At 39.2% G+C, this 12857-nt stretch overlaps 1 protein-coding gene across 2 annotated transcripts in view; it reads left to right on the forward strand.

Annotated features, from left to right (window-relative positions):
* The window catches only part of CPNE4 (copine 4), a 234934-nt gene that overhangs the window by 43800 nt on the left and 178277 nt on the right, over positions 1-12857 (forward strand). For both annotated transcript variants that reach the window (XM_064444130.1, XM_064444131.1), the window contains exon 2: positions 4864-5051. In XM_064444130.1, the coding sequence (XP_064300200.1) occupies positions 4872-5051 (180 nt within the window). In that variant the 5' untranslated portion in view covers positions 4864-4871. The remainder of the gene's footprint in view (positions 1-4863; positions 5052-12857) is intronic.

The following is a 12857-nucleotide window of genomic DNA, read 5'->3' on the forward strand; positions in this document are numbered from 1 at the left end:
ATTAGTATTTCCTACTGCATGTGCATACTGTAAACATCATTTACTTTTCCAGGAGCAGTCTTGCTACTTACTTTTGCAGAAACATACAGATGCTATTGTCTCATTTTAATTTCATGACGAGGGTGCCAGTAAAACAAATGATTCAGACACAGCCCGTAAGATACGGTGATGGGAAACCTGCAACCCCCAAACCCATTTGTGTGTACTTTGATTTGGAGTACCAGTTTCTAAATAACAAGCCCTGTTTCCAAATCCAGAGCATGCTGGCCACTGCTTTTCATTTCAGCATCATTCTCATTCCCTACTCATTTATTACCTGAAGCTGAGGCTGAGTGTGCATGTTTCCCTGATTCTTTGCAAGGTGCTGTAGAGAAAACTTGCAGGAAAACTTCTGGAGATTTTGTGTGTGTGTGTGTAGGAGAGCAAAATGACAGAGTGGGCAGAGGAATAAACTAGAAATCTGAATTCAGATAAGATAAATCTTAGATTTATTTAATGGTGAATCTAAGGAGCCTGGTTATATTTTGTGGTGAGGTACTCTAAAGCCCTGTGTGGATCATCATTTTGTAACAGAGTGGATCTGATTGTGTGAGCTGAAATCGAGGCTTTTAGATCTCTGAGAGCCACGTACTGTTTGTGTTTCACACCACAGAGATCCTTACTTCGGTAGGCATTAGATGACTAAATGTTTTTAGGCCGTTCAGTGCCTCTGAGAGGAGAAAGACATAGCTGGCAAACATGTAATGCTGATTTTCAGTGTAATCCAGTTATCTAGCCAGACACAAACTTCTGGAGTTGTGTGCTGTTGCTTTTAATGAAATATCTACATATAGGAGCCTTTATAGCACTAGCTACCAGAAATGCTGGGCTTATGTCTGTATTTCAATTTTATGTATGGTTTTGGAGCCAAGGGGCCCAAATCACAGATCAGTACCCATTTGTGCTAAGCACAGGAAAAACAAGATATCACAGAGGCAATCTGTACCCTAAAAGGCTTACAATTTGATTGTGTCCCACTTACTGACAAAGTAGTAGAGGTTGGAAAGGACCTCTGCAGATCATCCAAACATCTGCCCAAAGCAGGCTGCTCAGGGCCCTGTCCAGACAAGTTTTGGGTATGTCCAAGGACAGAGACTCCACAAGATCTCTGAACAGCTTATTCCAGTGTTCAGCAAACCTTAGAGTAAAAAGTTTCCTTTTCTTTAATCAGAACTTTCTGTATTTCAGTTTGTGCCAACTGCCTCCTGTCACTGGGCACTGCTGAGAAGAATTTGGCTTCATGTTCTTTATTCCCTTCTCATCAGGAATGTATATACATCCATAAGATCCTTCTGAGCCATGAATCTCAAAAATGTCAGAGCACATTATTTTCTACTAAATGAGCTCTAAGTATGCCAAAGTGGAATATATTTGGGAGAGCGGAACTGTCCCAAATTTTTTTGTTTGTTAACATAGTATGTGTTTCAGTTTCAGCACAGTGTACTTTAAGGTTTTTTTCCAGTCTGTACTGCCATCTTCCTTGCTGTTTCACCATGGAGAGGTGAAACTGTAAGGCCTTGTCATGCCTGCTTGTTCTGTGCAGTCTAGCACTGGCTAATGAGTTTGTGTGGGAAGTGTCCAATGATACGCTGTTTCCCTCTTTTTCCAGAGGAAATGAAAGAGAATGTATGTAGCAATGAACTGGAAACTTCAGTAGTATATGACTTACCACTTAGTTAATTTACTTTCATATCTGTGCTATCGCTTTCCTCTCACAGGTACAGCTCTTATATCAGTGAATATTAAAGCCATGTAGGAAGCCATTGCAGGAGTAATGAGGTTCTAATGAAATGTAAAAGGAAGAGTTTGTAGCAAAGAAAAATGAACAATTTATTCCTTCATCAGTAACGTACGTAGCTAATTGACAAAAAAACTTCTTATGCAATTTAACTTGTCTATGTTTACGTAAAATAATACTTTTTTTAGCCACTTTCAGTAGGCTCAAAATCTATTTTCCAGACCCCCAGCTTCCTGGTAACATGACATCAGTACAACAGCCCAAGCTGGTGATTATATAAAAAGAAGAATATAATGGGACAAAAGAATAGGACTGTGGCTTGATCTTTTCCATTGATAAATTTAGAACATGTAAAAGCTGAAGTAATAGTTGTAGTGATAAAAAGAAATATAATTTTGTACTTACCCGCTGTTCTAAAAAAACAGTGTATAATTATTGTGGGAGGAAGAAAAATACATCTCTCCCCCTCACTCTGCTACTTTTCCCCCTTCTCTTTAGTGTTGAAATCATCCGGTTTAATTAAATCACCAACCTATTTCTGCACAAAGGATGACATTTCATTAATGATATAAGATGTGCATGAGACAGAATTAACCCAATTTTCAAATGGATTTCAATTTGGAAAGGGCAACATGTAAAAATGTCTTGTAAATGTGTGGGATGAGCTTGTTGAGCAGCTTTCTGAAGGAGATGGGATTATAAAATGACGAATAATTAGACAACAGCCCCTCCCCCCACCTCAATTTCTAACTATCTTTTTGTAATCCCATTTGATGGAAGTTTAGGTACCTGACATCATATATCACGGATATATTAGAAATAGAATGAAAAAAACAGACTTGTGATGATTACTAGCAAAATATATATAAATACATATAATTTTCTCTGTAATTTTTAGCTAAATAGTAGCCTTCAGTGGCTTTGTCAAAGTTACTGCCACCTTAATCTGTTTTCTTTGGAAAAAAAAGCAACAAAAAGAAACCAGTCTCCCAAATGTTGTTTTGAATCATCACTTTTGGTAGCACTTTTGCCAGATGCTTATTGTCATGCTTAGTTGAGGTGTCAGGTGTCAGGTCCCTCTTGTATATGGATCACTGCTTCTCAAATTATGATTTTATCATAGTAGTTCTGATTAGGCTAGAGCCCAGTTCCCCCTGCTTGCTGTTGATTTCAAGCTAGGACCGTGATCTTGCCATTGCTGACCCAGCACAAAATGTTCTCCACTCTGTAAAAGATTTTGAGATTTGAGGGGTGATGGTCTATTTGCAGCGTCTAAATGAATGAAAAACTAAACTAGTGTATAGGAATAAATCGTGTAGAAGTTGAGTATGCTCTTTGGGCCTTAAAATAAAACCTAATATCATGAATATCATTACCTTTCCATATTTTATTTAGTTTTGCCCTTTTCCTGGTCACGTTTCTTTTCTAGTGGTAAATCCAATGGAACATACTTCTAGGTGACAGCATTTACAGGTAACTGGGAAGGGCTGAAGGTGGCCATTTTGCTCTTAGAATGTTGGGCACAGTGGTTGTGGTGTGGCTCACATTGCAAGAAGCCTGTTTTCTGTAAGGAAATGTGCCTGCAGAGCCTGCGCTAGAGAAAGTGGTTGGAGTCCATCCACACCCACTTCACTTAAAAACATATTGAACCCAAAAGGCTGGGGTTTTCACAGCAAACCAGTGGTTACTTAGTAAGTTGCTATCTAGATTTGAATAGATTTGAAGAATTGCGAATTGTTAACAAGCTTTTCTCTCATCTGCAAGGAGAGCAAATCACCGCCTCATGATTCACACTTACATTCCTGAAGTTTATCTGTATGTATTAGAGGTCCACACCACATTGCCAAATCTTTTTACTCTGAATTAAGAAATACCTTTCTATTTCTGCTTTTTTAAATCACAGGGAAACTGGATATTCTGAAGGTGTGGTTTTGTGGTTTTTGTTCTTATTTTTAACTTCTCAGTGTTGGGGAAGGAAAATTTCACTTTCCTTTCCAAGTTGCCAAAATGTAACTTCTATCAAAACAGTTCTCAAAAATCATTAACCTGTGAGAATGGGGTGTTGTGGAAGAGAGTGAGTGAAGAGGTTTGAGACAGACAACAAGCTAATTCTGCCCTCTAAAAGTGTGAAATTAATTTTTTGCAGCTCTTCTATATGGAGTAAGGTGGGGGTGAGGGCACTAATCCATGTATTAGGAAACAGATTTTTAGAGGTCAGACTGTGAAGCTCAGAACAAGTCAGCAAATTAAAGTGTTCCCATATTCTTCATTGTGGCAGAAATGATCATATAGTGATTTTTGTGAAGCTCTGTGTTAAAAATGTTTTTTGTTGTTTCTGTTGAGAGCAAAGGCTGGTGTTGCAAGATTGGTGGTGTTTGTAATGAAGTAAGGGCCAGAGTTTGCCACTATTCCAGCCGTCTGTGTTCATGTAACTGTGATTCCTGACCCAAAAGAGCAGACATTGTATAATAACAGGATTTGACATTATAAATATCCTGCTCTTCTGCTTAGACCATCAATCCTGACTACTTGCTTAGGAATGGGGGAGCTCATCCTCTGCAGTAGGTGTGGAAATGTATTTTGGAATTTAAGGCTGATATGAAAGGAGCCTTCCTTTCATTTACACAAAAATTTTGTGTAAGATGAAACGCATGCTTTTTAGATGGAGAATGTAGAAATAAAAGCAGATTGAAGGAGTGCTGAACATATTTAATTTATCCTTGTTACTGGAATAAGGTATTATCAGGAGAAATTCAGAATTACCATCCTGTCTATCCTTTGGCCTAGGAAAATGTGGCTTTATAAGCAGGAACACAGCTGGAAGTTGAGGTCATGGTTCACCCCCAGTGTTGAGAGGCATGGTGGAAAGTTTCATCTTGAAGCTGACTTATTTCTAAACATAGATGATGTATTTATTTCTTCCATAGGTATTCCTTTGATTTTATTTATTCCCCTCTTGCTCTGAATCTTGTTCGCAGTTATAGAGTTCTATTGGCTAGCAGAACATTGCATTGGCTTCGCATGGAAGAAAGGACTGTACTGTGCAGTGCGTGCGCTGTTCTTAATGGACCTTTTCTCTCTTTCAGAAAAAGGAATGAAGAAAATGAGCAACATCTATGAATCAGCAGCCAATACCCTGGGAATTTTTAACAGCCCATGCCTGACTAAAGTGGAGCTGCGAGTTGCATGCAAAGGCATATCAGACAGGGATGCCCTCTCAAAACCAGACCCTTGTGTCATCCTTAAAATGCAGTCGCACGGCCAGTGGTTTGAGGTGAGTGTTTAATAAAGTAAAAATCTTCTTAATAAAGTAAAAATTCTTCTGATGCTTTAGGATGGCATAGAGAAATTGAGGCAAAATTCAAATAGCGAGAACAATAAATAGAAGAAGAAATTTGAAGGCTGTGGCAAATGTAAGAATGGAGAGAGATCTTCTATTTACTCTAACACGCTTTGAACCAGACTCTTAATGATACTTTGAACTTCTCTGTGGAGTCTAGATTAAAAATGAAGATGATTAAAGAATCATAAAACTTCTCCCTTCAGGCCCTCTTGTTTCATCTCTGCTATTATATAACTTTTATAATGATAGTGACCGTCATGCTTTCCAATCTAAAGAATAAAAATGCTGTGGAAGAGAGGAGTATTTATTACTATATGGCAAGGAATTTGGTGACAGAGTAGTTTGCGCAAATTTTGAGATTTACAGTTGGATTCACAGTTGAAGTTAGTAACTTTAATGCATTTGCCTTATCAATTTGCATTGTATTGCAGATTGCATGTTTGATTAAAATACCACTTCAGGTAATTTTACCTAATCTTAGAAACCATTTAATTGGTAAATGGAAACAGGATGTCTTCGAGACATGTAAATTGTAAAAGAATAATAGAATGGAATATTATATTTTAAATTAAATCTTGGTAGTTATTTTACTTGAAAGTTACAATTGAGTGTTTGTGGTTAATCAAGCTAAAAGATGGGTGTTTTAATGGAAGTATGCATGAGAAATTTAGGAATGTATTAGATCCAGTTCTTATTTTGAATGAGTATACATCCCCCTCTTTTCAACAGTTTCAGCATTCAGAATAAGATTGTGTTATCTATCAAAAGATAAAAATAATAGCTGTAAGCATATGCAGAAAGCAAAATCCTAAATTGAAGAGTTTTTAAATTTAGCATTTTCAGCCAAGTCTGTCAATCTTGGAGGGTTTTCTTCCAGTTATTCCAGTTGTGTGGTTTTGACCTGTGGACATGTAAAGTTTTTTCAGTGCAGGGTCAGCACAAGCATAGCAAACTTAAGGTTTTTTGATTGTAGTTGTCTTCTTTTCTTAGTTTGTTGCTGTGGAGCCATTGATAGGGCACTGGTAGAAAACCACACTATAAATAACAATACAACTCTCACGATTTTTCTAGTGCTACAAAATCAACATCGTCATGTAATTGAAGTTTAAGGTGATATAACAGTTAGCTAAAAAAAGGGTAATTCTAGCTAACCATGTAGAAAGGAGCATTTAACTGCACTGTATGTAATCACTCAAATAGTAGGAATTAACCAGGCGATGGATTAAAGGCCAAAATAAGTGAAACACCCCTGTTTGGAAAGAACAGACTGAAATCTTTTTGGCCATTGCAGTTCTCTGAATAACTGTGAGTACATTTCACACAATTTGTCTGTGGCCAGTTATGAGTAGGCTAAGTAGCTCTGAATCATATATTCTTATGTTGTAATGGAGACTCCCTTTATTTGGTGTGGGTTTAATTTGGAAAGGGATAGTCTGAATAGAGCAGTTCTTGCAGAACAGATCTGTTCACTGATACAATTTTCATCTTACATCAGTTGTTCCTACTGTCTAATGAAAGTCCAGGGTACTCACTTTAGTATGAACAAAAAGTTTTTATTAGTTCATATTCTTACCAGTGCTGCAGAACTAATACAGCTCTGACACACTGAGCTTTTTTCTATTCTGGCCCACACATTCTCAGCAGAATTTTTAATTAAGTTCCAATTGCTGAGTTAAATTGAGCAAAGTCACTCAGGTATAGCTGAAGACATAATTGGCTAGAAGAATCTTCTGCTGATGACAATCAATGATCTAGTGAGACCTGAGACAGCAGACAGACTAATAATTTTTTTTAAAAAATCTAGTTACCAGTGAAGTGAGTATTTTCAACATAGAAATCACTAAACGACAATCCAAAGAGGAGTGGAACTTAAGAGTTTTGCATCTATGGATTTAGTGACTTCACAAACTTGTCTTGAATTTCCAGGTACCTTAAACCCCCTGGAGGTTGGATATCTCCAAACAGTCTATAGTAAAATCCAGTATTACTGAAACATGCATACTGATCACATTCTAGTTGTGTGAAGGATTCATGAACTGGGAGCAGCTGAATACAGGGAGCCTGAAATACAGGTTGTGGTCTGTATATGGTTGTGCTCTTGCAAATAGGTGCTTTTAAAATGTATGGAAGGTACTGAGGACTGACTGCACATCCCCTACCGGGCCAGATGCAGCTGAAGCTGGTGGGAGTGCATTGTTCATGCTATTAGAGATGCTAGGTTGTGATGGATTCACTCTAGAGATGCAGACAGTCACTGAAAGTGAGAAATCTGTGCGTATTTGCCTCTGGGAAAATTTTGATAAAACATGTCAGCCTGAGGAGAAAATTTTTCAGTTCTGCAGTACTGTGTGTCCATGTGTGTGTTTGTGTAAATTATGCCACCCGCACACATAAATATGAAATGAAAATATCCATGCTGTTGTAGAGTGGGTAGGTGCTGTTTCCAGATAATATATCTGAGGAGGACTCCACAACCTCCCTGGGCAACCTATGCCAGTTCTTGGTCAGCCTCACAGCAAAAAAGTGTTTCCTGATATTCAGAGGGAACTCCTATGTTTCAGCTCGTGCCCATTGCCTCTGGTCCTGGCACTGCCACCACTGAAAAGAAGCCTGGCTCTGTCTTCTATGAACCCCTCCCTTCAGATATTTATATACATTGATAAGATCCCCCCGAGCACTCCAGGGGTGGCCTCACCCATCCTGAGAAGAGGAAGGATCACCTCCCTTGATCTGCGAGCAATACTTTGTCTATTGCAGCCAAGGCTACTGTATGTCCTGCCACAAGGGCACATTGCTGTCTCATGTTCCACTTGGTGTCCACTGAGACCCCCAGGTTCTTTTCTGCAAAGCTGCTTTCCAGCTGATCGTGACCATCAGCATGTACTGATGGATTGGCTTATTCCTCTGCAAGGGTAGGGCTTTGCAATTCCTTCTGTTGAACTTCATGAGGTTCCTGTTGGCTCATTCCCCCAGCCTGTCCAGGTCACTTGTCACTTAGCATGACTTCAAGACAATCAGCTTGGCATGATTAAAAGAACAAACCTGAGTTTTCTTTTTTCTTTTGCTTTGAGCACTAACCCTGCACATCCACACAGACCTTCTTGCAAACAGACAGTAGAGACCAGTTAGCTCGGAAATGCATTGAACTGATTAATGTGTAGAATACTGGTGGAGCCTACAGGCTAGGAATCAAGATACAGGAAGGCCATGGTCTTGCTTTTCATCTCTATTTGCTTTTTCCCTTAGTCTTGCTCTCTCTTTTTCTTTAATTCTAAATTCCAGCATCCTTCTCCCGCCGCCTCCTCTGCCTTGTCTCCTGCCTCAGCTCTCAATTTCCATTCCAAGCACCTGCTGCCTCATTTTGCTTCTCTGCATGTTGGAGAGCTGGGTAGATTCCCTGCCCCTTCCTAGCATGGAGAAAGGATCTGAAGAGACCTTGAGGCAGACTTCAGCTACTTGTTACCATAGATACCCAAAAGTGTCTCTCATGTTATCCATCTGTGGCTGTTACAGCCCACTGCAGAAGCCAACAAGCCATGAAATAGGGGAATCTGTGGGTTGACATATTCCATGACTCTACCAAACTGTTCCAAAATAACTACAAAAGCACTGTGAAGGAAAAAAATATATATACATATATACATAAACCCAAATAAATACATCTTTTTCAGTTCATGTAGATGAACAGAGTAATAATGAAGTGTTGGAATGGAGCTGAAAGTTTAATGATCAGAAATAAGAACCACCACCAGCAGCAGCCATACAGAACCAGACTTAAGGGCTCTCTAACCCCATCTTGCATCTGCGAGTTGGTGACAGTGAAGAACTGTGAGATCAGGGAAGTAAAAAAGTGTCTTTCCAGCTTGCTCTGACAGTCCTCAGAGGTCTGCAACTCAGGGAGATCTTAAACAAGAGTTTGTGTCTTTATAATTAAATAACTTTGGTAGATTTAACTCTGATAACTTTGTTCAAATATTTTTAAAAGTTTTTGTATTTAAAAAATAAACTTGCATGATATCCTGTGACATAGAGTTGGGCAGCTTAAGTAGTTGTTGAATAAAATAATATTACTTCTATTTTTTGAACTTGCTGCTTGCTGATTCATTTTAAGTCCCTTGTTCCTGTATTGGAGGAGAGACTGTGAAAGTACCTATTCATTTTCTCAATGCCATTTGGGATTTTAGTCATATGATTTATCTATGACTGTATAAGGTAGCAACTATTATGTCCTACATTTTGAAGATTAAGCATATCTATCCTATCAAGAAACATGGGTTAGTCTGGATGGTTATTTGAACCATGTTTATTTCAGAATATTTTAGGGATGCAGCACCAAAAGCTATTGTTGTATTCCCATGGAGATTTTCAAGCAGTGATTTGGGATTTATCCTCTGCTTTAAAGAGCTGCAAGGCTTCACAATGGGCTGGTTTATTGGATGCTTGTTCACTTTTTGGATTTTTTGTTTTTTAATATTAGTCAATGCTAGAGCAGATTATAGATATTATTCCTCTGATTTCACTCTAAGATTTCAACTTGGTGAACAGACCAAATTTAATTGTAACTAATGAGGTAGCAGTAAGATGAACATACCATTTTATGAAGATTTTTCTTTGACAAAGAAAGGCAGTTCCAATGTTCTAAAGCTCCAGTGAGATGGTTTGTATCAGATTATGCACAATTTGGTGGCAGGGAGTTGTTTTCACTGAATAGCTGTTATGAAATTAGCTCCTTTCATTGTGAAGAAATTTCTGATTTATTTGCAGATTTAGGGTTTCTTTTCTTCTGGATGTAGAATGGAACTGATAATTGGAAATGCTACCTGCATTTTCTCTGGCCAAAGCTTGGGACAGTGTCTTTAATGAATTCCTAGATTTATTGTAAAAACCTTTGGATTTGTGCAAATCTTAGTTGTTGAAAGCCAACGGGGGAAAATGGAGTCTTTAACCAAAATGATCAAGACCTTCATCGCAGAAAGGAAAGGCAATGAGATTCTTTTTAATTAAGCCACTGTGTGTCCAAGGTCCTACCATTCCCAACACTGAGCTGGCAATCTAGTTGATTGATCCCTACTGCCCATATCTTTCACGTCTTTAGAGCACTTAGTCTTGTGCACAGATCTGTGCCCTGCGCGTCTTGCAGGTGATGATCTGTTAGCACAGGTGTTGATTGCTGACCTTTGGACCTAAGAAGAAATGGGAGCAGTCCTGCTGCATTAATTTCCCAAGGAGTATTCCTAGAAAATGATGCTTAAGAGTTTTTCAGATGCCATTAGACCCTTCTTGTTCTAACTCGTCAAATGGAAAGCTTTTCTGCTGAGAAGGACCTGGGAGTGCTGGTGGACAGCAAGTTGACCCTGAGCCAGCAATGTACCCTTGTGGCCAAGAAGGCCAATGGTGTCCTGGGCTGCATGAAAAGGACTGTGGCCAGCAGGTCGAGGAGGTTATCCTCCCTTTCTCTTCTGCCCTAGTAAGACCACATTTGGAGTACTGAGACCGGTTCTGGGCCCCCCAGTTTAAGAAGGACAGGGAACTACTGGAGAGAGTCCAGCAGAGAGCTACCAAGATGATCAGGGGACTTGAGCATCTCTCTTATGAGGAAAGGCTGAGAGACCTGGGTTTCTTTAGCCTGGAGAAGAGAAGTCTGAGGGGGGATTTCATCAATACCTATAAATATCTGAAGGGAGGGTGTCATGACGATGGGACTGGACTCTTTTCAATAGTGCCCAGTGAAAGGACAAGGGGCAATGGGCACAGGTTGGAACACAGGAAGTTCCACCTCAATAAGAGAAAAAGCTTCTTTCCTGTGAGGGTGACAGAGCAGGGAAACAGGCTGCCCAAGGATGTTGTGGAGTCTCCTTCCCTGAAGACATTCAAAACCCACCTGAACATGTTCCTGTGCCCCCTGCTCTGGGTGTCCCTGCTGAATCGGGGGGTTGGACAAGATGATCTCCAGAGGTCCCTTCCAACCGCAACCTGTCTGTGATTCTGTGATTTTATTTACACCACAGCAATGTGCCTGTGTATATGCCTTTATAGCCTATTGTAGCCTCAGAATTCAATATTGTACTTTTCTTTCTCCTTTTATGTTAAGTGTATGTTGATGCTAATGAGTGCTTCTTTGCTCAAGACTACTTGGTAACCTCTGTTGCTGCCAAGATTCGCTTTGCTAACTTTTCACAACTTTTTCTCAGGATAACTTTCCATGAAAGCTGTGACTCTTAAATGGTGTTCTGAGTCATATTAATAAAACAAGAGTGTTCTAATATTTACTTTTTAAACCAGGTCAGTCCTTGTAGTTTTGTTGTATGAGTAGGGTGAAAAAAAAAAAGACTATTAAAAATGTTTTTTGAAATTATCTAAGGAAGGTATCAGGAAAAGGAAGGCTTTACAGTGTTCCCACTGCTTTGTTAATGCTGGATAACTGGCTTGGTAATCTGTCACGATTTATATGCTTATAGAATAGATATGAAGTTGTCAGTCACACCTGTAATACTGAATACGGGTGTATGGTATTTATTAGCAGTACTCTTCATGTTATCCAGAGGATCAGGAATAGATCCGAGGGCTTGCAAATACCCTCCTTTATGTGGCTAGTTGAGAGTGATTATTTTCTACTGTAGAAAGAAATCAGCCTTTCTCTAAAATCTGTAGCAGTAGTCCCTGATTGAACAAAAAAGGACATTTTTAGCTTTTCTGTACATAAGTGTGTAAGGACAGCCTTTAAGCAGAATGACAGCCTCATCAGGCAGAGGTGCTTAAAGGGGAGCGGTATCTCTGTTTTCATGTGTCCCTGTGGGGCAGAGACAAGGTAACATGGCTGAAAATGTACAGGTGGTGGGTAAACCTTCAGCTGTGGCTCCCTTGCAGGTCAAGATAAAAGAATTTACTGCCATGAAGGATGAGTTTAAGAAACAGCTTGCTTTCTCTCCATCTCTCCCTTTCACTCAGGAATTAAAAGAGAGATTGAAAAATAAAAGCTGAGATGTGTTTTCTCATGCAATACTCTACTAGGTTTTTGCAGATATACATCCTCAGAAGAGCTTTCTCAGAGGCATTCCGGAAGTAAAGGAAACCAAAAAGCTGAAAATAAAATTATGAGATATAACTAGAGAAATGCAACTGCCACTAAAAGAGAAAAAAAAAGGTTCAATTCCTGATGAAAAGGTAGCACAGAATACCAGATACCAGTAGCTCATGTGGCTGAAAAACCTGAGGGAGAACTTTGCAGAAATCCAGCCCCAATCTGTGAAGTGGGGGGATGCATTATCACTACATTTAGCATTAAGCGTATCTTAATTGCATTGAGTACTTTTTGGCATCAACCAAAAGAAAAATGCTATAGTTCTGCATGGGAAGAGTTGCCATACTGCCACCAGCAGCTGAACATTTAAAAAAAAATTCCCTGCAGTGTAATTATCTATCCATCAGATACATAATGTTTTAAACTTAGATGAAGAGTCTAAGGCTGCTTTTATCACGGGCAGGCAGATGCACATTTCAGATTAGCTCAGTGATATGCCTGCCTCTCATGAGCTATTTATTACAGATACACAAACTTCACATATCTCCAGGGCAGATTTTAAGCCTGATTTGACTTTAGTAGTCTGACAGATTGTGATGAACCTACAGTAAACAGGAATCTTTGGAGCTGGTTTGCAAGTAGATAATTCACTTGATTGATTCAGTACACTAATTCTTAACCTATAGCATCAGAATGGGACTGAGAGATTGGCAGCA

The sequence above is a fragment of the Phalacrocorax carbo genome, chromosome 2 (genome assembly GCF_963921805.1).
Source record: "Phalacrocorax carbo chromosome 2, bPhaCar2.1, whole genome shotgun sequence".
Taxonomy (NCBI): Eukaryota; Metazoa; Chordata; class Aves; order Suliformes; family Phalacrocoracidae; genus Phalacrocorax; species Phalacrocorax carbo.